Consider the following 26855-nt stretch of genomic DNA (forward strand, 5'->3'; position numbering starts at 1 on the left):
GGAAGTTAAAAGACACAGTAGGAAAACATCGAGGTAAAATATTACTAGCAACATACGATCCATTATTGTTTAAATGTGTATATCCGATTGATGTACCGTGTGTATTGTCAGAAGATGTATATGATTCACTTGAACAGGATCTTGATGATGACGAAGATCAAGTTGAATATCATTGGAAAAAATATGTTAAACTGTCTGAAGATAATAATCGTTATAGTTGTAATACTATTATTTATGACTTAAGTATACACTATTTTTTCAATCGTGATTGTAATCCACGTAGTACTGCCAAGTATGGTGGGTACAAAGATCCGATAAGTAATAAATGCATTGTGCCAATAAATTATAGACTTGGTCACGAAAACTTTAATAATATTAAATTAGGGAGGATGAATATTTTTATTGTTGATTATATAACTCAAGAAATTATAGATCGCATTAATTTTCTTAATGCATTTGATTTAACAACTCAATTATATAATTAACCCTCCGTCCCTCGCGTGGTTCCGCCACCCTTCGTTTTCCGCGCCGCGGCGTTCCGCCGCCATTTGTTTACTCTAATAGCACAGTTTGCTTAGCAAAAGTTTTCTTTACAAAAGTTTTCTTGGATTTTTCGTCAAATGTCTGTCAATTTTGGGCTTTTCCATTTTTGACGACAATTTGTATACAACCTGCTATACAATTTGACGTAAATTTACTACTCGAATTTTAATGCAAATTTACTTCAAAAGTTGTATACAAATTGTCGTCAAAAACGGAAAAGTCCGAAGTTGACAGACATTTGACGAAAAATCCAAGAAAACTTTTATTCGGGTTTTTTTCTAGTAACAAAAGTTACCTCTGAATTAAGGAAAAATTAATCGCAAATTTTTCTTTCCGTGTTTTGCTGTCAGATTATCGGCAAATTCGGGCAGAAAATTTTGGTAATTTCAATTGTCAAATTACTGTAAATTTCAAGCTAAAGTGGCTATTAGGGTTAATATTGTGGTGTTGCCAATTATCATAACTATACTTTTTCAAAATTCGAACCACACAAGCTTATGCGACTAAACTATTATAATTTTTTTTTAAATTCCTTTACTAAAATAACAATTTGTATTATAATAGTACCGTAGATAACTAGTACCATTGAATATTATACTCGATGTCACTATTTGTCTACGATATTTTATATAATGAATGCTTAAAATTAAAACGTCGTTAAATGCGTAAGGTCGGCGTCATGCGGTCGCGATCATTTTAATAATTTGTCTTTATAGAAATCAATGTTTTTTTTGGTTCAAGTTATTTATTTATAAAAAATTACTCAAGTGTTTATTTATTTGATTATTAAAAATGAAATTGAATACTTATTTATTTAATAGAAATTAAAGTAATCTTTTTATATTATTGTTTTATTAATCAATAAACATAAAAACTAACCAAATAAAAAGTCTAAAATACATGTATTATTTAATATAAAAATTTGAACAAGTTTTTTTTTTAATATAAAACTAATGAGTCTTAAAATTTTAGGTTAATTAATATCCTCCTTTGATTCGATTTTATTTAAGTGTAGTATTGATTTTCTACTTTTAATCACTTTTTGATAAAATTAGAGTTCAAGTTATAAATTTAAGGTGACACAGATTCATCAGTTAATCACGATCCACAATCGTTAGCCGATCAATTTAATGCGCATCTGTAATCTAGAGAATTGTTTTACTAGTGATGCAGCTTTAGGTAAAGGTGAGTTCGCCCCGGTAACCTATCTTGAACATTTTGATAATTTGGATTATAGAGTAGGGATATATCAGGCCTATTTTCGTCGAATTTCGCGGTAGAAGGGATGCACAAATGCTTTAAGAAAGTTTAAACACTGCATTTGACCAATCAGAAGTGATGAGTGTTTAATGAAAAAGTTTATGAGGCTGAGGTTAGGCATTTAACGGCGTTTATTTTGAGCATGTGTTATATAAAAATATTAAAGACAGAGATGAATTAAATGAGCTGGGAATAAGCTGCTGATGGTAACTGGCAACACTGTGCAGAGAATCCGTTCCTCAGATTTTCCGACAAAGAAAATTATTCTTTTACTATTTAAAATATCGGAAAAATAATTATCATTCATTCATTCGATACTAAAAAGTATAGTATCATAGTAATAAATTTAATTTCTCTTTAAATAATTTTTTAATAAAAATTGCGGCGCTGCGATCATAGCGAGACGGCCGTCTCGGGGACGAAGGGTTAAAGATTTACGGAAATCCGTAGAAACAGTCTACAGGAATTCTTAACCTTTAAACGGTAACCACGGTCTGATAGACCGCTAATCAAATTTAAAGTCAATAAAACTTTCTTTAACATGTTTATGTTGAAATATTAATTAATGTGTAGTTTAAAAATGAATTAAGTTCATAATATCATTAACTCATGTCTTTTTTATGAAAATATAGTTTTCTTGCTCCTCCCGCCGAAAGTACGGTCTTCCGGGCCGCAGTTCACTCCAGAAAGAGCGACTTTTGTGGACGGCTCGAGATACGAGGCAGTCCCACTAGAGTGCGCTGTTTCGTAGGCGCAACGCGTACGATTCTATTTAACTCTACATAAAATAACCTTACTATCAAATAAACAACGTTCCATGGCTGCATCTCTCTTCGTGAAGATTGAAAGAGTAAAAAAAATTAAAAGAAAAAATTCTATTAAAAGTATTTAACAATATTTTCAAGATTGAAACAATCTTTAAATTCTTTTTTTAAATTTTCATCTTGTGAATCGATAGTAATATAAATAAAGCCCGAGTACTTAACCTCTCAAGCAGCTCATCAAACCGACAATAAAAATGAGAGAATCTTCATCTGAAGGCTCAATAGACGAAGAGGAAGTGATAAGAAATTTCGACACAGAGGCTAAAATAATTGTTCGAAGTGAAGCCACTCCAAAAAAATCTGGTGATCGTTATCTTTTGGTTTATAATACTTATAAAAAGTGGCGAGAGGATAATAAAAGTTCATTGTCCTCCTCAGAAGAAAACAATTTAATTGTTTATTTTGAAGAACTTAAATCAAAACTTAAACCACCGACTCTATGGAGTATATGGAGTATGCTCAAAAAAACTTTGAGTGTTAACGACGATGTTAATATAAGTAATTTTTTAAATTTGAAAAGTTTAATTAAGTCAAATGCTAAAGGTTACAAACCTAGAAAAGCATTCGTTCTCAGATGGAACCAAATTATACAATTTATGAACGAAGCTTCAGATCAGACATTTTTAGTCATGAAGGTAATTATTATTTACATATACAGTAGAATGTTTTAGTGTAAAAATGAATTTCAAGATCAGGGACATGAAAATAATAATAATAATAATAATAATAATAATAATGATTTTTACAGGTAATTCTCATCTTTGGAATCTGCGGTTGCCTCCGTTGTGACGAAATTGCTAATATGACAGTTCAAGATGTGGAAGATTTGAATGGCAGATATTTAGTGTCAATAAATGAGAATAAAAATGACTACGCTGGGCAGTTTATAATTGGTAGTCTTTTTTATGACACAGTTAAGAAGTACACTTCATTAAGGCCAACTAATCCTAATACTGATAGATTTTTCTTGAGGTATTGGGGAGGTAGATGTTATCGTCAGCCAATTGGAAGACATACGATAGGCGGAACACCAGAGAAAATCGCTAGCTTTCTTAATTTACCAAACTCTCACCGATACACTGGCCATTGTTTTCGAAGAACGTCAGCCACACTTCTCTCCGATTCTGGGGCGAATGTACAGATGTTAAAGCAATTGGGAAGGTGGCGTTCTGATATTATAGCTCAAGGATATGTAGAGAATTCCATGAACAACAGGCAGATGATTTATAATGCTGTAATACAGAACGCTACAACAGATCCTCAATCAAGACCATCAACCAGTGCAGGGGTGACAATCGAAACTTTTGAAGATAACTTGGATTTAAATTTAAATTATGCTGATTTTGATGATGATTTCAGTATTGATACAATCGATTCAGGTTCAAGTAAGTAAAATAATAAATTAACGACTAAATTCACCTTACATTACGTTTCATTCATGATAAATTTCTTTTCAGCGGAAGTAGTAGAAAGTGGGTTCACTACAGCTAGTAAGAATCCAATACTTATGACAATTACTAAACCAAATGAGACGAATAGAAACAAAAAATGCTTGTTTGTTGACAAGCCAGCAATAAAATTAAACTTTCAACAACAATCTGATATTCAGCCAACTGATGTTCACCAATCCAACGTTCAGTCACCTAATGATCAGCAATCTAACGTTCAGCCATTGCTTAAAAAAAGAAAAAATGATGAAGATTCGACAACCATTGAAGATTATAATAACAATAACTTGAATTCAACTTTAAACAGACCAAAAACTAAATTAGATGATTATATTTTCAATAACTGTACTTTCAATAACTGTTCTTTCGATTTGACTTTGACTCAATGCCATAGTAAACATAATTCCTAAGATTTGATAAGAAAAAATGTACTATTGAATTCATTTTATATAAATTATGATTATTTCTTTGATTATAATATTTAAAGTTAAATGATACAATAAAGTTTGCATGTATTTGTTAGTTTTTGAAAATTTGTAATTGTCATTTTATCAATTTTTCATTTTAGTTATTAATATATTTTTTTTGAATGCCCGCCCCGACCAGCAAAAACTTCGGCTTCGCCTCAGTTTTGCAAAAGTCGGGCGGGCCCGCCCCCTCTACCCCCACCTCGGCTTCGCCTCGGAACGTGCTACTACTTTAATATAAATTATTTTAATTAACTTTCGGCGTAGGATCAAGAAAAATAGTATACAACCCACGGCCAAAAAGTTGGATAACCTGGCAGATGTGATAGAAGAGCCTCGGCTTCGCCTCGGCACTTCTATCACATCGGCCAGGAAATCCAACTTTCTGGCCTAGGGTCGTAATATACTATTTATTTGTGTAATATATTAATTCCCCTTCTCAAAAGTAAGAAAACCGAGTGTACTTATAATAGCGGTCTGTCAAACCGGGTTTACCTGTAGCGTGCAAATTTTTAGGGTTACCGTTTAAAGGTTAACCAATAAACTTACTATATATCAACATCAATTTCTAGTTAGTGGTATCGGAGCTCGGAATGAGCTACCACTTAATTGTACACAATAGCCATTTTTTTGCAATTCTGTACATCATGTTATGAATATTTTTTGAGTAAAAATAATTTATTACTAGCGTCGTTTGTGAGAGTTTCGATTAAGTGATGATTGAGACTGAGATTAGGATTTAAGATATATATAATTTCTTATTATAGTTGAGTCTGCAGAAGAATCGGCTTTTCTCCCAACATTTTTCTACAATTAAGTTTTTACTGCGCATGTGTGTTAGTGCAGACTCATGGACTTCATCATAGTCAAGTAGTGGGAGAAAAGCCCATTCTTTTGCAGACAACTATATACCAACCAGAGCCAAAAAAGTGTCTTTTTATTCGCTTCGAAAATACGTGCAAAAGTATGTGAAAATATTAAAATTTGTTATAGAAATGTTCAATTGTTTATGAATAAATTTGCGTTTTTTTACTTTAAAAATTTATAACTGATAAATAGTTATTATTCACTGAGAAAAGAATTTATCAAATATTAATCAAATTTATCAATATTTGATAAACAGCTTACTTAGATTGTTCCCAAGTCGGTCATTATCAAATATTAATACAGTTTATTAAATATTAATAAACAGCTTATTAAATATTAGTAAACGTGTTTATTAAATATTAATAAACACTTTATCAATTATTGATCGGCGGTTTATCAAATATTAATAAATACAGACTGATCTATAGTTTACGTTTCTACATATCTTATATACTATCGTGATATGTAAGCAGTTTGTTTAGTTAATATAGGTTAGGTGGAATTTAGCAAGTCCCACTTTTTTAATCATTTTTCTATAACACTTTATTTTATTTTTTTTTTTATTATTTCAGCAAGCATAAAAACAATTTGTCAGTTGTAACGCATGTATAAGGCAATATGTTAGGTTAGAAGGTACAACGCCACCACACTCATTAATACTATATACAAATCTCACATATCAATAGTTGATAAAAGTTTATTAAATATTAATAAACTTCTATTAAATATTGATCAGCGACCTATTAAATGTTAATATCAATTTATTAATATTTAGTCGATGGAAAGATCGATATTTGATATGTGTAGGATAGTATTTAATAAATACAGTCGATAAATTGATTTATCAAATATTAGTAAATTTTTCTCTCAGTGTTTTAGAACTGTTTGCTTACGCGGTCGCACTGAAAAAATCATTATTTGTTCATAATAAATAGTCGCCAAGGCCGTTTTCCGGTTACAATTTTTTTTCGTTGTTTATATTGTTTGGAACAACTTTACAAAATTACAACACGTTTCAAAATTTTTCACCTCATCGTTCTTCAAAAGCTCCTGTACTAGCTAATAAAATAAAATTTGTAAAAATTAATTAAATAAAAATATTATTTATTTATTTTATAGAAAAATTAATAAAAAGATTTAATTAATTAGTATAAAATATAAATTAAATAGTTTTATGAGTTTATTACTTGTAAAGTATGATTGGATACTTTAAAATAAATTTAAAAAAAACAAAGCTATTAAATATTTTAATGATAAGAACAAAAAAAACGTTGATTTAAACTCTTCGAAAATAATTAAAAAATGTAATTAAAACTGTAAAATTAATCTGAATCATCAGTGTGGTAAAGAAATCGTATATATATTTATTAATGAAATCATACATACTTAGTAATAAATAAATTAATTGTTAGAATAAAATTATAAAAAATTTTTAAGTTTAGTTCAATAATAACCGTCTTGAAATAATCTTTGCCAAAGAAAATAATAAAATCATGTGGAAAATATATATTTACTATTTAATAATAAATATTATAAACATATATAAAATCGAATCATGTAGTTCATCATCAAAACCCGAATGTCCTGAGTACGTATACAAAAATTACCAAGAACATCAACACATAATATCAAAATTACCAAACAAGCGTCAAATTGGACATTTGTCTTTGGTCGGCACTCATCAGTCTATGACTTACCTAACCAAAAATTTGAAAATTCAAACTCAAGAATTGAATGTCTTCGAGCAATTGAAATATGGGATCCGCGTTCTGGACATCACAGTCCGTTTACAAGACAATAAATTGCATCTTTATTCAAAAGGAACGGGATTAAATAGAACGTTGTTCCATGTACTCTATGAAATAGAACAGTTTCTATACTTTTATTCGCGTGAAGTGGTGATGTTAATAATAAACTACGATAATGATGATAAATCAACGATTGATAGTAATCATAAAAATCCATGCCGTGCTATTTACAATTATATTAAACACAATGTCGGTGGATGGCGTTTAGTTAACAATTGGACCTTAGAAGACACAATAGGAAAACATCGTGGTAAAATTTTATTAGCAACATACAGTACATTATTATCTCAATGTATACGTTCTCTTAAAACAGATTGTTTACTGTCAACAGATGTTAATTTATCTAATAATAACAATAATGATGCATTACTAGATAATGATATAGATAATAAATGGTCTGAATATATCCAACTTCTAAAACATAATACGTTTAGAGATGAAAAATGTTACATGTATGATTTGAGTATTCATGAGTATAATTACAAATATTATCAGGCGCGTAGTGCTGCTAAGTACGGTGGATTAAAAAATCCTTATACACATGAATGTATTGTTCCTATTAATTATAGATTTGATAATGACTATCAGGGTAATTCAATATCAATAATGAATATTTTTATTTTTGATTACTTCACTACGGAAATAATAAGCCGTGTTGATGAAATTAATTGTATTGACTTTGATGATAGTTTTTTTGAATAATTATATGTATGTAATTAATTTTTAGACAACTCAATTAGATGTGTTCTGCTCACGTTTACTCGATCCTAAATGATTCACTCATGTAAAAATCATACTTACACTTATTCAAATATGCTCGTCTAGAAGGAAATCTAGAACTGAAAATAAGAAATAAAAAAATGAAATTAATAATTTAAAAGTTTATTAGTAATTTATGATTACCCGATGAAAAATGATTTTATCTAGTTATTTATGAGTATTATATATGATTATATATGTGATCACATATAATGATGTATATCATATATGGAATTATATATAATTATATATGAGTTTATATATAATTAGATCTGATCAGACCTGACTGCTAAAGGCTACCCAGACAGCATTCAAGTCGGAATGACTGCTTACGACGTGAAGGCTTTTTGAAGGCGTCCTCAAGAAGTCTTATAATGAGCGTGTTCAGCCGATGAAAGTTCTTACACGGAAAAAAATTAATCGTGAATGCAACATGATGCAGTCTTGGTAAATAAACATGAGAAAATCATGTTGCATTCACATGATTTGTCATGTTTCGGCTACATGATAATCATGTTGCGGTAACATGAGAAAATCATGTTGCATTCACATGATTTGTCATGTTTCGGCTACATGATAATCATGTTGCGGTAACATGAGAAAATCATGTTGCATTCACATGATTTGTCATGTTTCGGCTACATGATAATCATGTTGCGGTAACATGAGAAAATCATGTGGCATTCACATGATAATCATGTTTCGGCTACATGATAATCATGTTGCGGTAACATGAGAAAATCATGTGAATGCAACATGATTTGTCATGTTTCGGCTACATGACAATATGTGGCAGCAACATGATTATCATGTAGCCGAAACATGAAAGATCATGTGAATGCAACATGATTTTCTCATGTTACCGCAACATGATTATCATGTAGCCGAAACATGATTATCATGTGAATGCCACATGATTTTCTCATGTTACCGCAACATGATTATCATGTAGCCGAAACATGACAAATCATGTGAATGCAACATGATTTCATCATGTTTATTTACCAAGACTGCATCATGTTGCATTCACGATTAATTTTTTTCCGTGTAGTAGTCTGAGTAAGTTACTCAGCCTAAAAGAAATTTTGGTCTGTTTGTCTGAGTGCAGTGTGTTTTCGGCCTGGACACGCTGTTAGCTCTTACTATAGTTTAGGGAGTCATAACCTGTTTGCTCGTACACCATTATGATCGTAATGCTCCTTATACACATTATTTTCTTTCATTTTTAAGTTACTTAACTAATGCAAATTTTACAGAAAGCATACATGTACAGATTTGCACTTCACTAATTATTATTGTTTACTTTAGTGGTTTACGCGGTAAAATGTATACTAAGTAAAATGGCGGCCAGAAAAAAGTTAGTTAGTATCTGTAAAGTGTCCAGACCGAAAACTTAGTTCAGTGCGCTGAGTAACTTACTCAGACTACTAAGAACTTTCATCGGCTGAACACGCTCAATGACTCCTTAAAGGTGTCATTTTTAAGACCTCTTCATTAAAAGTTCTTGAAGACTCTATAAATCAGACGTCAGTTTTGTGACGTCTAAATGTATTCTTTTCTTAACTTCTTTATGAAGTCAAAGTTAGGAGCTCCTTAAGATGTCATAGTAAATTCATACTGAAGTCTTATTCGCGAAGTCAGAAAAAAGAACTCTTTTTAAAGACGTCTTACTGAGTTCGCTAGGTGGCTCATTCGACATCTTGAGAATTTCTTAAAGACTTCTTTAAGATGTTGATGAGACGTCCAAATCATAAATAGGAACTCATTCAGAACTCATCAAGACGTCATTTTGCTATCTGGGTAGGTATAATCATATATAAGCCTATATATGACCAGATCTAATTATATATAAGTCTATATATAATTAGATCTGATCAGAACTGGCTGATGAAGGCTAGGTATAATCATATATCACAAAAAACCCATCATTTACGTAGGATCTATCTATTTGATTATTTGAGTTAAGTAATGCCATGAATTTTTCATAATTACACTGTAAAAAGAGCGGTGTTAAAAATGGACTCATTTTAACTCCGCCCAGTATTAAAATAAAATGACACCGGTGTTAAAAATACCGGTGTTAAATCAGGGTAACCGGTGTAAAAGCGGAGTAAAATCTGTGTAAAGGCGGGGTAACCGGTGTACAAACGGAGTAACATCGGTGTAAAAACGGGATAACCGGTGTAAAAGCAGGGTAAACTGCGTCCGCTTGGATTATTAACTTTAAAGATTATAAAACACAAAAAATGTCAGTTCTTTATGAAAATTAATAAATAATATCATTTATTAACAAGTATAGTGATCGAGTAAGTAAAAATATTTACAAAGTAAAATATTTTAACACCGGTAAAGAATATCTACACCGGCGGCGGCGTTATTTTAGCACCGGTCTAGAATATTTACACCGGTCTCGGCGTTATTTTAACACCGGTACAGAATATTTACACCGGTGGCGGCGTTATTTTCACACCGCTTTCGGGGGTAAATTTAACACCGATAATTTTAACACCTACACCGTTTGGACTTACCCCGGTGATTTTTTACAGTGTATAAGTGTACAGCAGACTCGAAGATCAGACTACAATCCTGCGATAATCAGAGTTGAGCAGCATCGACGTGGGTGATTAATTGGACGGGTGACCCCTTAGTAAAATAATAGACAACCGATAGTAAATTTTTTTTTTTTTTATTTCAATTGAAATTTAACTGACATTTATATTAATGAAGACTATAAATCCTAATTAAATTACTTAATTAGTAATTTACAGATATTTTCAATGAGATTTTAAAAATGACTATATTCGTTCATGCCTGATTATATCTAATCATAAATGATTATTAGGGTGGTTCTTATTAAGGACTCGCTTCGCTCGGGTTCCTAAACTCTGAACTCAAGTATTATACTCGATGGCACTAGTTATCTAAGGTACTATTAACGCATCAGGAAACATTTATTGAAGACCTTTAACCAATTGTAATACATATTGCATTTGTTTTTGATTCTTAGTATAATGTTTACAAGACTCTCGCACTAGTTTAACTCCTCTTTCAGCTCACAGTCATTTACAACTGATAGTTTTTTGACGAACCCTACACGGAAAGATTGGAACCCGACTGGTTACTGTTCTGCACCCGAATCAGTACGATGCTGGAAAAAAATGCTAGATTGTGGTGCAGCACCACATTGATTATTGTGCGGAACCTGACTGAGTGATATGCGCACACGACTTTGTCGGGTGTGTGTGTGTGTGTGTGTGATCGGTCTATAACTTTTTAACTAATGAACCGATTTCGAAGGTTAAGGCTGCAATCGAAAGAGCTTGTTGGCCATCAACTTTTCTGAAAATTTCAGATCATTTGATCAAATAGACTCGAAAATATCGGCGAATTACGAAAAAAATTTTTTTTTTTTAGTTTTTTATTGATTTCTCAGAAACGACTTATACGATTGACTCCAAAATCTAATCAGCTCTAGAACTTAATAAAACGCGTTGATTGCCGCTTTAGCTATCTCAATCGAATAATTCGTTCGAGAGTTATCTCGGAGAGAGAAAGAAATGGTAAAAAACGGTTTTTTGCGAATACTTTCGAAACAACTAAACTAAACAATTCCAAAATCTGATCAGCTTTAGAATTTATTCAAACGCGTCGATTGCCACCTCAACCATCAAAATCGGTTAATTCGTTTACGAGATATCGTGGGACAAATAAATGTTAAAAAACGGTTATTTTCAAAAAGAATGGCATCCGAAAGTATTTTTGAGCTCCGTGAGCTCGAAAATGTGTTTGCAATAATGTTTTCGAGCTCAAGGAGCTCGAGAACGGCGGAAAGTTTTGGGGCTGGCCCGCGGGGTCAACCGATAGACTGATTTTTTTCTTTTAATATTTTCTTGCATACAGGAGCGCCATCTATTAATCACTTTTTAATTGAGCAAGTGAGTTGTGTACGTTTGGATTTGCCAAAATTTTTTTTTTATAGTACTTGAAGTCTTGTCAAAATTCGATAAAATTAATAAGACCAATCAATCTATTTATGTCTGTGATTGGTTAGAAGTCAATAAAAATGTAATTAGTACCCTATCAAACTTGCATCATTCTTGAAATCAATAGTTATTTAACATTTTGACAGTTCAGCTAACGACAGCAATAAAATTTTAAACGCACAAACTAAAAAAACGAGTGTACAAAACATTAAAAAAAAATGTTTCGCTCAATAATATTGATAATATTAAATAGCATAATTGTGCAATCATGTTCAAGTTCATCATCACTAAAAGAATCATTGCTAGAATCAGAACCATTTTGTCCAGAATATGAATACAAGGAACATAAAGAACGAACAGATATATTGTCAAAATTACCAGACACCCTCCAAATTGGATTAGTCTCTTTAACCGGAACCCATCAGTCAATGACTTACTTGTCAACAGATTTAAAATTACGTACGCAAGAGTTATCACTAACTGAACAATTACTGTATGGTGTACGTGTATTCGATATAACAGTTAGTTTGGAGTATCATACATTTACTATTTATTCGGGAGGTAAATCATTGAACCGAAAATTGAGTTATACTTTAAAAAGAGTAAATGATTTTTTGCACATCAACCCAGAGGAATTCGTTATCATAAAAATGAGTTATGATTACAGTACCAATGTAACAGATACTTTGTCTGATGATATAGATAATGCTATAAGGTATCAGCATGATCATATCATTGGTGGGCAACGCATGGTTACTGATTGGACATTAGATGACACCATTGAAGAATTACGGGGTAAAATTTTGTTAATGACAAGTGACATTGCATTCAAAAATAGTATCAATTGGATTAAACATGACTGTCTTCTACTTTATGATCATAGTGATGATGTTGAATCTAATGTTAATTACAAGTGGAATAAATATTTATCGGTGATCAACCATAATTTAGTTGAGGACGTTAAATGTATCTATTATGACTTGAGTGTTTACGATGATGATTATTATTCACGAGGTGCCGCTAAATATGGAGGTTACTATGATTTTAATAAAAGTGACTGTATTTTACCGTTGAACTATAGAATTGATCATTATTACCTCGGCAGTAGGTATTCAAAAATGAATATTTATGTTTTTAATTATGTTACACAAGAACTGATTGATGCTATCGATAAATTTAATCATGACAAAGTAGTTTAGTTTTATAAATACTTGAAATAATTTAATAATTTTGGAAATAATTCGAATGACAATAAACAAATATATATGAATCACAGTTTTATCGATTATTTTATAAACTGCCGACTTTCTCCTACCGCCAGATATAATATAATTTAAATTGCAGGTCGGAGATGATAATTTGCGAGATAAATACATGCACGCAGATAATTTTACAGTTTAAATGAGCCGAAAAATTTTAGGCAACGGTGAAAGAACTCGATATTCATGAAAATTATGATGTTTGTTTCGTGATTTTTAACAAAATTTTATTCAAATATTCTTTAGAATACATTGAGAGAAAAAATTACTAATATCTGATAAATTCATTTATCAATATTTCGGTAAATTATATATATCAAACATTCGACTGTATTTCTTAAATATTATCCACATATCAAAAATCGATCTTTCCATCGACTCAATATTGATAAATTAATATAAACATTTGATAGGTCGCTGATCATCATTTAGTAGAAGTTTATTAATATTTAATAAACTTTTATCAACTATTGGTATTTGAGGTTTGTATATTTATTTATTTATTTATTTATTAATAATTTTTCGACTCTGGAATCGAGATCCCCTAAGAGCCGCAATATACAAAAGTATTACAAAGTATAGTATAATAATAATATTTAAATATAAACATACAAAAATTAAAATAAATTTAGTAAATTAAATGAATTGAATTAATCAATTTTGTAAGATAGATAGTTAAGTAGGTAAGTCGGTAGACTCCAATTATATAATAATAGTATATAAGTACATATTTAACCATTAATCAACAATCCTTCATTCTGTAGAAAATAATTATAACACTCTGATCTAAATTCTTTATAAGTTGTAATTGACACAATAGATGAAAGCAGATCATTCCATACTCGGATATCAGACAGTAAAAATGAATGTTCATAAGTATATGTACGACAGGTTGGTTGGTACAGGACATCACTTTGACGATTTGCACGTGCACGCACCGTATTCAAGATATAGAAATTCTTTCGCAATATTTTGACGGAATTCAATCGTAAGATTTTATATGTAATACATGCTAAAAAGAACTCACGTCTATTACAAAGTTTCAACCAACCTAGTCTTATTCTGTACGGACTAATATGCTCGTATCTGCAAACATGGAAAATATATCTAATACAGGCATTTAACTTTCTTTGTAGCATTGTATTCCTTGTACCAGACATATTTGTGTACAGTGCAGCACAGTAATCAAATACCGGAAAGATAAGTGCCCGTACTAGATTTTTACGTATAGTCGTACTAAAAATTCATTTTGAGTCTTGCTAAACAACTCATTGCTCGCTTACACACTGATACAGTTTGCTTATCCCAAGATAAAACATTATCTAATATAATACTTAGATATTTTAATGAAGTAACATATTCTATAACGTCACCATTTACAACTACTCTAGGCGCATCAATACATATTTCATTACTGACATGCTGTGGTGATCCAAAAATTAGAGCTCTTGTTTTCCCAGAATTTAATTTAATAAAATTTCTTCCACACCAAGCAACAATGTTATGTATAATTCTATTTAGGCTATTAATACAAATCTGTAACTGCGACATAGAACACTTTAGGTAGATGATCAAATCATTAGCATAAAATAGATAATTACACGTAATGAGCTGACCTAAATCTGAAACAAATAATGCATATAATAAGGGCCTTAACACACTTCCTTGAGGTACACCACTAGACACTTTCCTCCATGCTGACTGAACACCTTCATAGCTAACTGATTGACTTCTACCCGTTAGGTAGGAATGAAACCATTGTAGCACTTCCGTCGAAAAGTTCATACCGTTGAGCTTCTTTATTAGCAATAGATGATTATATCGTATATAGTATTAATGAGTGCGATGTGGTGGCATTGTACCCTCTAACCTAACATATTCCCTTATATACGCGTTACAACTAACGAATTGTTTTTATGCTTGTTGAAATAATTAAAAAAAAATAAAGTGTTATGGAAAAATTATTAAAAAAGTGGGACTTGCTAAATTTCACCTAACCTATATTAACTAAACAAACTGCTTACATATCACGATAGTATATAATATATGTAGAATCGTAAACTATAGATTAGTCCGTATTTATTAATATTTGATAAACCGCCGATTAATAATTGATAAACTGTTTATTAATATTTAATAAACTGTGTATTGATATTTGATAATAACCGACATGGGAAAAATCTAAGTAAATAACCGTTTATCAAAAATTGATAAATTTTATTAATATTTGATAAATTCTTTTCTCAGTGTACAACTATTTTTACTGTGCACATAAGGTAAGTGACCCCTCTATCGTGCCAATTGGCACCCCAAAATAAGGTTGAATTAATTTATAATTAATTGTGGAGTTTATTAATTTTATGAAGAGCAGAGGTATGAGCTCCATGAGCTCCCTCGTAAGATTGACTGAAAATATAATAAAGTCAACAGAGTTGACAGAACCTTGACGCTGCATCTCAGGTTCCCTGTGAGAGAATCGTCGTGGCCCGGGTCTCAGGCACCGTCATCTGTTTTGACTACCCGTGAGCCACGGCGACTCTCTTATCATAACCGATTTCAGTTATATCCATAAAATTAATTTAATTTAATCACTTGAATATTACGGGAACGTAACACAACAATAAAAGTATGTTTAATCTAAACTAGATTAATTTTACTTTTTTTTAAAAAACTATTTACGCATGAATACGTACTTATTGTGGAAATATATCGATTTTTCGACTAAGTGGCCAATAAAGGGGGCCTGGCCGTTAGAGGGGTCACTTACCTTAGTAATATTTCTGACTTACTTATCATAAAACCTGTTTTTTTGTATTAATATGTACAATAACAAATACCTAAAAACACTAGATCCAATAGCAATTTTATCAACTGAAGCTTAAAAATTTCAAGTTTTTGAAAATTTTGTACTACACAATGCTATTAGGGTAATGTATTGCCTTTTTATTTGAAGTTCATTTCATATAGCCGTCAGACTGCCACCTGTCTGCAAAATTGCCTACTAACACGCCCCGTGAGTGCAAACTAGTATGGAAAAAAGAGATGAGAAAGAACAGCTATAATGAAGTATGGAATAGGAAAAACAAGAAAAAGGAATGGTCAGTCCGAAAAAGTTTAGAGTAATTTGCTAGAAATATAGTGAAATATTTTCCTTATTATACTTATGACATACATTTTCTTCAATTCCTGTTTAAATCTGTCGTAAAAAACATTCGTTAAGTAACTTGCTTACGATAATACTACTAGAGAATACTAAAACGTAAATGGAATAAAACAGAATACACATTTTAAAATAATTTATCATGCATTTTATTATCATCATTACTTTATATATTATAATGTTTATGTTTCCTGTCATTATTTATTTCCACAATAATAGTAATAAAATTAAAAATTTAATAACTATAATTTACTTCATGAAAATGATCAATTATTTCCTGTGTTGCATAATTGACCAACATAATAGTCATATTTTTGAGATGTGTACCCGGACAATGCTTATCTATTTTGTAATTCATCGGTTCCACACATTTGTTATAGTAGACATTATAGTAACCTCCATATTTAGCCAAAATTGATGCTGTTAAATGTTTATCATTAACACTCAAATCATAAATATAACAAGAATAGTTATTAACACTTTCGTTCGTTATTATATTTAAATATCTTGCCCACTTGAATTCAATGTTGTCAGTTAATTCGGTTCCATTTGAAATCATCATTCGGTCATTTGATATCAAACACTGGGAACGCATAAATTTAGTACATTTTTCAAAGACAATATCTGTTGTCATTAATAGTATTTTACCACGAAATTTGTGAATAGTGTCTTGAAATGACCACTCACTAATGAAACGTCTACCCGCGATGTAATTAAGGCGATGGCCATTCAGTACACTGCAACTGGTTTGCAAAAGATTATCATCAGTTTGATTCTTATTAGTGTAATCATAATGAATCATAACCATAACTAATTCTTTAGGGTTACGTTTCAAAAATTCATCAAATTCGTACATCAAATCGATAAATGTGAAGTTTAAAAAAATACCGCAGTAGAAAATATCGAGAAAGTTCGAATTTATGCGAACTTGGATATCAAATACACGCACGCCGAAATGTAATTGCTCAGTTAATGATAACTCTTGCGTGCGTAATTTCAAATCTGTTGACAAGTAAGTCATTGATTGATGGGTTCCAGTTAAAGAAACTAATCCGATTTTACGGGTATCTGGTAATTTTGACAATAAATCTGTCCGTTCTTGATGCTCCTTGTATTCATATTCTGGACAAAATGGTTCTGATTCTGGCAACGATTCTTTTGGTGATGATGAACTTGGACATGATTGCACAATTATGCTTTTTAATATTATTAAATTTACTAATAATCGGAACATTGTTTTTAAAAAATTTTTTATACACTCGTTTTTGTAATTAGTGCGTTCCAAGTTGTATTGCTGTCGTTTGTTTAGTCGACAAGGAGGTCTTAAATTTAAAAATAATGTAAGTTTGATAGCGTAATAATTATATTTTTATTGGCTTCTAATCAATAATAGAAATAAATTGATATTTAATCATTCTGTTTTGTTAAAGAAATAAATAAATTTATTAAATGTTTTTTGTTACAAAAAAAAACCCCAGATAAGAAACATATTCCACTATATTTCCAGTAAACTACTCTAAATTTTTTCGGACTGTCTTTCCGGATCATTCTTTTTTCTTGTCTTTCCTATTCCATACTTCATTATAGGTGCCTTTTCTCATCGCTTTTTTCGATACTAGTTTGGAATCACGGAGCGGATTAGTAGACAAATTTGCAGATAGGTGGCAGTCTGACGACTATATGGAATGAGTCTCAAATAAAAGGGCAATGCATTAACCTAGTAGCATTGTCTTAAGCAGGTTACTTGAAGAATGTCCTTCAGCAAGTGTCTTACGGTAGATTTAAACAAGACTTGAAGAAGATGTATTTCATATGTATACTTGCCAAAGATCTCATCAAGTCTTGCTTAAGATTCTTCTTAAAGACTTATAGAAATCTGTAGAAACAGTCTGCAGCAATTCTTAACCAATATGTCAACTATATATCAATGTTAGGTCAGAGTTGATGCAGAATTGCTTAAGATATCGGGTTTCTTTTTCTCCAACTCACTCCAAGCTCAATACACTGTATCTATAGTTGACCCAATGGTCCCCATTTAAATTTATAATGCTGCAAATTAATTATATTATCACTCGATAAAATTATATCGAATATTTAGTGAGCGTCCGAGTCAAAATTCAAAAGGTGATTTGAGCCTCCAAATCCTACACGAAGGTAAGGAGGTTCAAATCATCTTTTTAAAATATGAAGATCCATGCATTAAAAAGGTGATTTGAACCTAAATGTGGTAACTTTGTCCGCTTTTACCAAGTTTAGGTTCAAATCATCGTTTTAAAAAGGTAAAATAAGCCTCCAGAGCCTAAATTTATAGATCGAGAAAGACTCTCATCGGATCGCCTACAATTGGTAAAGAAACAAAAGGGAAAAGGGGGCCACCATGATCGAAAAAAATTTGAAATTTAAAAATTCTAAAAATAATTTCTTAGTAATAAATGTTTCGTTGCAAGTTAAAAAATAATAAAATTTTAAATATTAATAATAATAGCTAAAGTTATACGAGTAGGCGTTCGAATAGAATAGTACTAAGTCATTCGAAATTCGAATTGAATAATAAGAGCCTTTGACTTATGTATATGATTAATTAATTATTTTATGTGAACAATAAATACAAACGATGGAAAACTGAAACTGCCAAAGAATTTGAAAAAAACTGCTGAAAATAATCTGCTGCCGCCGGGATTCGAATCCACGACCTTACGAGTATGAAGCACAACCACTGCCGCACTGCTACTCGGATGCTCACGATCAGTTGGGAATATCTTTATGTATTTAGAACGCAGATACTATTATAACAATAATATCGTGCTAAAGAATTGAGTTCATTCGAAGCTACAAATTAAAGGTATGGTACGCCTTGGAGGATTAAAATACCATTTTAAAAAGGTGATTTACTGCTCCATACGCTACTTTTAGGACCTCGACGACTTAAATAACATATTATATTCAGCGGCAAGTCCAACATCAAAAGAACTGAGGCTTTGGAGACTCAAACTACTGTTTTAATTTTGACTCGGGCGCCACTGAATTTTCTAGACTAATGCTGAACAGACGGCTCACGAAGTGACAAAGTAAGGGTGGCCATGTTCAGGTATCTTAAGCAATTCTGTTGCGATTCTGCTAACGCATCTTAACAGATTTACTTAACGTATCTTACTTGTCTAAAACTGATGATGCAGAGTTGCTGAATACTGAAGATACAGATTTACGCAAGACTCTCTTAAGAATGCCACTAGGATATATCAACTTGTGAAAAACAATTTATTTGCTCACTGTGGGGTTCGAACCTAAACCTGGCTAATACTTGATAAAGAGGTCAAAAGTGTTTTATTCATTTGACCACAAGCACTGTTTAAAAAATTTCCCAAATAATTTAATCGAAAAATATTTTTTAGTAATTTTAATTTTGGAAATCCCAATTCATTAATTCTGGAATTTTTAATTATTTAAATTTAATTTCTCCAATTTTATGATTTTATTTAAAAAACAATAAAATCTATTTATAATTTTTATCATAAATTCGTAATTAATTATTAGATACGAAAGTATATAAATATTATTATAAATATCCATGAAAACTATGAATAATTATTAGTCATTACCATAAAACCACCCAGTTCTTGTTATTTGTGGCAAAAAATTTAACCTAAGAATTAAAATATCAAATAACGAAATCTAACGATGTATAAAGTATCAATAATTATCTTATTAATAATTAATATGAGACTAGTACTATCATGTGGTTCATCTGACCCACCACGATCACGACCGCGGCCACGACCGCGGCCACCAGCAGTACCAGCTTATACATCACTTCCAATCTGTTCAAATTATTCATATAAAGTTAATGAAGACCGTTCTAATTTGTTGACTAATTTACCAGGTAAAAAAAAATTAAAAGAATTATCTTTGCCAGGCACTCATGATTCAATGCTATACATAGTAGATGACTATAAATATAAAACACAAGAATTTGATATTATGCAACAGTTAGTATTTGGCGTACGTGTACTAGATGTCGCTATTTACTTAGCTTCAGATGTATTGAAAATATACACTCATGGTATTAATATTGATCATACATTTGGCCAACTACTCACTAATCTGACAATGTTCTTTGATAAAAGTCCTCGTGAAATGATAGTTTTAATTTTGCGTTATAAAAATAAAGAATCATCTATTGGCAATGTGTGTGATATATTAAATGAATATCGTATTAACAAAGTTGGCGGATCCCGTTTAATAAGTGATTGGAGCTTAGAAAATACTATTGATATGCATCGTGGACAAATATTATTAGCAAGTAGTGAAAAAATATTTGAAAAATGTGCATTTCCATTGAAAACAAAATGTAGGTTTTCTAAAAATTTTGATACCCATGACGACTTGAAAAACAAAAAATTTTCTAACCAGTTGGATTATGAATGGTTCAAATCTTTGGATATGGTTCATACTAGTAAATCTGACAACTACTCATGTAATGTATACGATATGAGTGTTAAAAATGATTATTTTGTGCCTAAATATGCCGCCAAATATGGAGGCTACTATGTAGTCGATGATGATGATATGGAAATCTGTGTCGTACCGAGGAATTATAAATTTTATGAGCATTATTTTTGTAAAAATAATAATAATAATGATGATGATGATAATGTTGAAGAATTGAATATATATATTTTTGATTACATTGTCCAAGAAGTTATTGACGTCGTTAACGAGATGAATTCAGATAGATAAAGTTAATTAATTGTTCAATCAAGGAGTAATTTTTTTTTCTTATTTTGAAATATTCGGCCGAAATCGTGATGTAAAAAAAAATTGAGAGAATTATTGTTAAATAAAAATAAAAATAAAAGTTTTTATCTAATCACAATTAGATAATTATTGTTTTTAATGACCGGTATTCCCATTGTATAAAAATTTCAGTCATAAATTTACTAACAATATAAATTATTTAAAAAAAAAATGACTAAAAGATTTATTTTTTAAAACTATGATCATACAATAAAAAAATAGAAAATCAATAAAATAATAATCCGAGTGTTTTAAAAAAAATAAGATCATTTTTTGTGAAAAAATAGATAAATAATTACAATGAAGCTTAACTATTTTTTTTATTTTTTAATTATCATGATTGTATCGACGAGGAAGTTTTCGTTTGCAAATATTGATGATCATAATTCATTTTCAAACAAATCATTTATCGATAATTTACCTGCGTCTTTAAATCGTTACGAACGTGAAAAGTTATGCGCTAAAAGTTTAGCGGATACGCTTGACAAATTAATTACCTTACCGCGGCAAAATGTTGATGATAGTGTTGTTAGAAATAATATATTAAATATATTTCAGTATATTTACAACGGATTTGAATTAATAGATAGCACAACTGATGAAAATGACTTCAATTTTATGGATTCAACGATAGTAAACAAAATGGAGGACGGAAATTCATATAAAAATATGATCGAAATAACTGAAAAAGTTCAAGTTAATTATAATTATAGAGTTAAAGATTATTTAAAGAACTTTGATAGTCACAATAATGCAACCATTATTTTTTTTTTCGAAAGCTCTATTTTTAAAAATGATTTTATAAAGAGTTTAGAAATGTTACAACTACATACGATTCCTGGACCCGATTATTATGCAAAGCGTAAAGGAGTTAATATAAATATTTTCCAGGTTTATTATAACCGGTATAAAAATATGGTAAGTAGGTCTCTATAGAGTTTGAATATTTAATATTAATGGAAATACTTATTTTATTTAAATATTATGAAATACCGAAGCCGAGAATCGAATCCGAAACTTTGTAAATTATAGAGCTGTGAATATCTATCAACTTCGGTACACGGAAAAAAAAAATAGAACTGGCTACCATGTCAGATAGTAGTCAGTGCCACCTGTAAAAAAAAAAAATTGAGATAGCAGTGGGTTCTATCTACGTAGTACTGGCTACTCTCTACATTGTTCTCAGCGTCATGCCGGATGTTGCTCACTACTATCTTACATATTACACTCTTACATGTTGCCCAGTTCTATGTACTTAGCAGCCAGTCGTATGTCAGATAGCAAAGGTTACTTTTTAAACATATTACCCATTTCTATCTGCAGATAGCGCCTGCGTCTATTTTTACATATTGCTTTTTACTGTGTATCATAGTTGAGACTTTTATGTAAGATATCAATGAGTACTATCTAAGATCTAGTTATTATAATAATTTTATTTGTTCGTTGTCAATAACAAATACTAGCGCCATCCCTAAAAAAAATTATTCAAGTTGTTACGGAAAAAAATATCTTAGATAGTACTCATTGATATCTTACATAAAAGTCTCTACTATGATACACAGTAAAAAGCAATATGTAAAAATAGACGCAGGCGCTATCTGCAGATAGAAATGGGTAATATGTTTAAAAAGTAACCTTTGCTATCTGACATACGACTGGCTGCTATGTACACTCGTTGTCATTAATGCCTGGTCCCCCAGACTATAGAATCTTAGCCAGGCAGAGGGCCAGGCATTAATGACAACGAGTGTACATAGAACGGGGCAACATGTAAGAGTGTAATATGTAAGATAGTAGTGAGCAAAATCCGACATGGCGTTGAGAACAATGTAGAGGTTTGGTGGCATTTTTTTTGTTTTTTTTCTCAATTATTGTCTATCTGGATAATCAATACCATTATGAAAATTTCAGCTCAAAATATCGAGCTGATTTTCGGAAACGGTTTTAAACATATATTAAGCCGAAAAATTTTCATGAGACTTGTAAAAAAAATATTCGGTTTTTTTGGGCCACCCTTATGTAAACATTGTTTTTTTTTTTTTTTTTTTTTTTCATTTACTCGTTATCGATAGGAACAACTTACAGAGTGTGGTATGATACCAGTAAGTGACCAATTATTTTATCTTCATAAAAAAATATTATCTGCCGTTATGAAAGGATATACGTCTATGATTGTTGGTTATGAGTTTATGCACCTGAGAAATCGAGTTTACAATGCTAACAAAGCTTCACAATTATTTTACAAAACAACATATTTGTCAATTATTAATAATATCAAAATTGGCTATGAAAAAATAGTTAGCCGGTTAGAAACAGCTCACAGAACACACAAAAATTGCGATCCTGATTGGGTTGAGGGTATATTATTATTATTATTATTATTATTATTATTATTATTATTACTAACAAACTATTATATGGATCTTAATAAAAAAAAAAAAATTTAATCCTAAAAGGTGAAAATTACATACGTGTAAAAAATTATGTATCAATAAAATCCAACATAAAGTCCGTTCAAGGTATTAACGTAGTAAAAAATGCTGACAACGAATTTGAATGTGATGGTTATAAAATAAATACATATTCTATATCTTCTACTGTTATAACCAGAAGATGTCCAGGAGTAAGTTATTTTATAAAATTATTTAAACTCTGGTCTACAGTTAATGGTTTTATTAATATAATTTAATATTAAAAGATTTTTGAAAGAAGTATCAACGATATTTGTAAAGATTCTAAAGCAACTGATATACATATAAACAGCTATAATACAAATTCTAGTGTATATTGTGCACATGGCGGCGTTAATCAAGTAATGCTCAATCATTTGTGTTACTGTGATCAATCGTCTGATATAAAATTGAATATCCGGACAGTAAGTTTGATGGAACAGCTAACTGACAGTCTGGACAACCGGTAAACAAAATTTAAAATATTTATGCATACACACAAAAAAAAAAGTTCTCGACTGAAGGTAAATATTCTTGATTCAAGAAAATTTTTTTGGAGACCTAAATTTTCTCAGATAAAGTAGAAATCTTCTCCAACCAAGACGAATTCTCTTGGCTCAAGAAAATCTTGACTTGGTTCCCGAAAACGTTTGTCTTCAAAAATATTTTCTTGACTCAAGATATCTGTTTTTTCTGTGTATATTTTTATTTATTTATTTATTTAAAGTTGCTTTTTAACTGCCGGGGTCATTAGCGACTATAAACTGTTGGGAGTGGTACGTTGGGATTTTGGGGTTTTGTAAGGTCAGTGGTGGGCCGGATTTCAGAGAACCTTTTTTTTCAGCTCATTAATAGGTCTACCATAAAATCTCTACCTTACGACTACTTAACCATAACTAGGCCTACCACAAGCAACTATACTACACAACAGTTATACCAGTTTCAATAACTACCTGCGAAAATCTCAGCCAATTAACAATTCTATCACTCAAAAACTTTATTACATTACAAATCTACCAGATTACAACCCTCCCAGTAACGAAAACCATAACAATCTCTATCATATACATCTCTACAACAATATCCCGGGTCGAAATATCTAGCCTCATCGAACCCAAGTAATCCTTAATCCAGCCTCACTGAGTAAAAAAAGCATTTTGAGCCTCAAATAATGCTCATAGAGCCTCAAATAATACTAATCGAATTTAAATTACATAGTCGAGTAGTAGGTTCACATGAGGCCAAAATGCTTTTTTTACTCAGTGAGGCTGGAATAAGTCTTACTTGGGTTCGATGAGGCTAGATTGAAGCTAGATATTTCGACCCGGAATTGGTCACCCATAAAAATACCTACCAATTAGCATCTCTACTATTTGCAAAAATACCATAAATAACTCAACCACATTTTATATAACTATACCAGAATAAATCTCTACCAAAAAAATACACCACCAAAAAACAGCTCTACCATTTTTCAAGCCTACCCAATAAAAACACTACCATATAGTGAACACTACCAGAAAAGTAACACTGTTTTTATCATATACATAACATATATATAGCATATTGGTTAAGTTAATGGAGTTTGACTGACCAAGTTCGAGTAGTAAGCCTACTTGCCTCTCGTCCATGGTGGCTGGTCAATATTTTCATTTATGTATTGATATTATTGTTTATTATCGTTTAATTATCTCTTAGTGTTGTCACGGGTATAAGGTTTGCGGTTAAATATAATATGATAACGATAGAAATCCAAGAAGGACAATTAGTCAATGGTATTGTGAATCGAACGAGTGTTAAATGGAAAAAAGATCTTGGCTATTTGCCTGAAAATGGTCCAGAAAGTGTTAAGCTCAACTATAATTTTAAATCATTTAACCTAGATGACATTGAATTACCATTCGGTCAATTTGTCACAGGTAATTTAGTCAAAAAACATATTTTTATTTAAATTTTAATAAATTAATATGTTGCAGGAGTTAAATTTATTTTAGTGGCAAATAATCATTTGTCATTGAGAGTGAGAGGAACGCAAATGTATAATCATTCAACTAATTATCCATCTGTAGATCATGATTGGCATTATCCTCATTTGAAATACGACGAAGAAAGGTTTTTATTATTTTTGCCCATGTAAAAGAAGATCGTTTTAAAAAATGGTCCAAAATTCATAGCAACGAATTTTCAATTTGAGACAATTCTGAACTTTGAGTTGATCATTTTTGGAACTTCCGAAAAGTTAAAGTGTAGAAAAATTTCATTCTCCAAACCTCGTTCTCGAAAAGTTCTTACTAACTCAAAAAACGTTCATACACTGTAAAAAATTTTGGTGTGAAAATGGCCTCTAGAACTTTACACGGCCGCGAAGTGTAAAATAACGATGTAAAAAATCCTTGGTGTAAATTATCGATACGTGAAAATATCAGTAAAAATATTAGATAAGATACAGCTGGTAAAAAAGATACATAATCATTCTAATAGTGACATCGTCAACGGATAAAACAATATCTTTTGGTTACATCTGCGATAGCAAACAACGACCAAACATTATTGAAGTTGAATTATTTTTGCTGAAAAAATTAATAAAAACGAGCTTAAAAAGTACTCAGTTGAAAATTACTTTTGAATGTTTTCAAAGTTCCAAAAATGATCAACTCAAATTCCAGAATTGTCTCAAATTTTGAAGTTCACGGTTATAAACTTTTTTGGACCATTTTTCAAAAGAATTTTCCTTTGCACGCGTGCTCATAAAAATATAGAAATTTAAAAATAAATAAATTTTTATATTTTTGATTATGTAGAATAATAATAAATATAAAGGATCTCGCAAACTCTGCAGAAGTAATAAATCAAACTACAGAATTGAGTAGATCAGGTCGTGATTATATTAATTTATCTGTTGGATTATATTCAGATGAATTTAATAATTTAGCAGTGATTCCATTTTTTGATTCACAAAATGTCGTCACAGAACCACCAGCGCCATTTGGTGGGGTGGGATTTTTTTATAAAGGGCAACCTGGTTTCGGGGGATTTTTGTCTTTTAAATTGATGAAGGTTAAAAATAATTTTTATTAATACTATAAAATTAATAATCATCATACTGAAGACTTCATAAATAAAAAAAAAATAAATTTTTATTGAGAAATAATTTTTAGTATATTTTTAATACAATCAACATAATAACAATAATATTTGAGTTAAAGAAAAATAAAAGTGATACTATTCAAATA

General features: G+C 30.6%; 3 protein-coding genes across 3 annotated transcripts in view; all 3 read left to right on the forward strand.

Moving 5' to 3' along the window:
* LOC130672714 (uncharacterized) overlaps window positions 1–26855 on the forward strand; it is an 84235-nt gene that overhangs the window by 12568 nt on the left and 44812 nt on the right. The window lies entirely within an intron of this gene.
* On the forward strand, window positions 1511–5680 carry LOC130672710 (uncharacterized). Its single transcript, XM_057477409.1, has 3 exons — window positions 1511–3262; window positions 3376–4012; window positions 4085–5680. Exons 1-3 carry the CDS (start codon window positions 2822–2824, stop codon window positions 4483–4485), a joined length of 1479 nt encoding a protein of 492 aa, XP_057333392.1. The 5' UTR covers window positions 1511–2821; the 3' UTR covers window positions 4486–5680.
* Window positions 23270–26700, forward strand: LOC130673336 (uncharacterized). The gene is made up of 5 exons (XM_057478312.1): window positions 23270–23530; window positions 23629–24088; window positions 25321–25541; window positions 25599–25734; window positions 26424–26700. Exons 2-5 carry the CDS (start codon window positions 23988–23990, stop codon window positions 26698–26700), a joined length of 735 nt encoding a protein of 244 aa, XP_057334295.1. The 5' UTR covers window positions 23270–23530; window positions 23629–23987.

This window comes from Microplitis mediator, chromosome 8 (genome assembly GCF_029852145.1).
Source record: "Microplitis mediator isolate UGA2020A chromosome 8, iyMicMedi2.1, whole genome shotgun sequence".
In the NCBI taxonomy this organism is placed as follows: Eukaryota; Metazoa; Arthropoda; class Insecta; order Hymenoptera; family Braconidae; genus Microplitis; species Microplitis mediator.

Bases quoted from the DNA above. Each gene is read 5' to 3' on its own strand.
- LOC130672710 (XM_057477409.1), top strand. From the start codon at position 2,822: ATGAGAGAATCTTCATCTGAAGGCTCAATAGACGAAGAGGAAGTGATA. The intron at 3,263-3,375 runs GTAATTATTATT...TGATTTTTACAG, and splicing joins AGACATTTTTAGTCATGAAG to GTAATTCTCATCTTTGGAAT. The intron at 4,013-4,084 runs GTAAGTAAAATA...ATTTCTTTTCAG, and splicing joins TACAATCGATTCAGGTTCAA to CGGAAGTAGTAGAAAGTGGG.
- LOC130673336 (XM_057478312.1), top strand. From the start codon at position 23,988: ATGCTCAATCATTTGTGTTACTGTGATCAATCGTCTGATATAAAATTG. The intron at 24,089-25,320 runs GTAAACAAAATT...ATTATCTCTTAG, and splicing joins ACTGACAGTCTGGACAACCG to TGTTGTCACGGGTATAAGGT. The intron at 25,542-25,598 runs GTAATTTAGTCA...AATATGTTGCAG, and splicing joins ATTCGGTCAATTTGTCACAG to GAGTTAAATTTATTTTAGTG.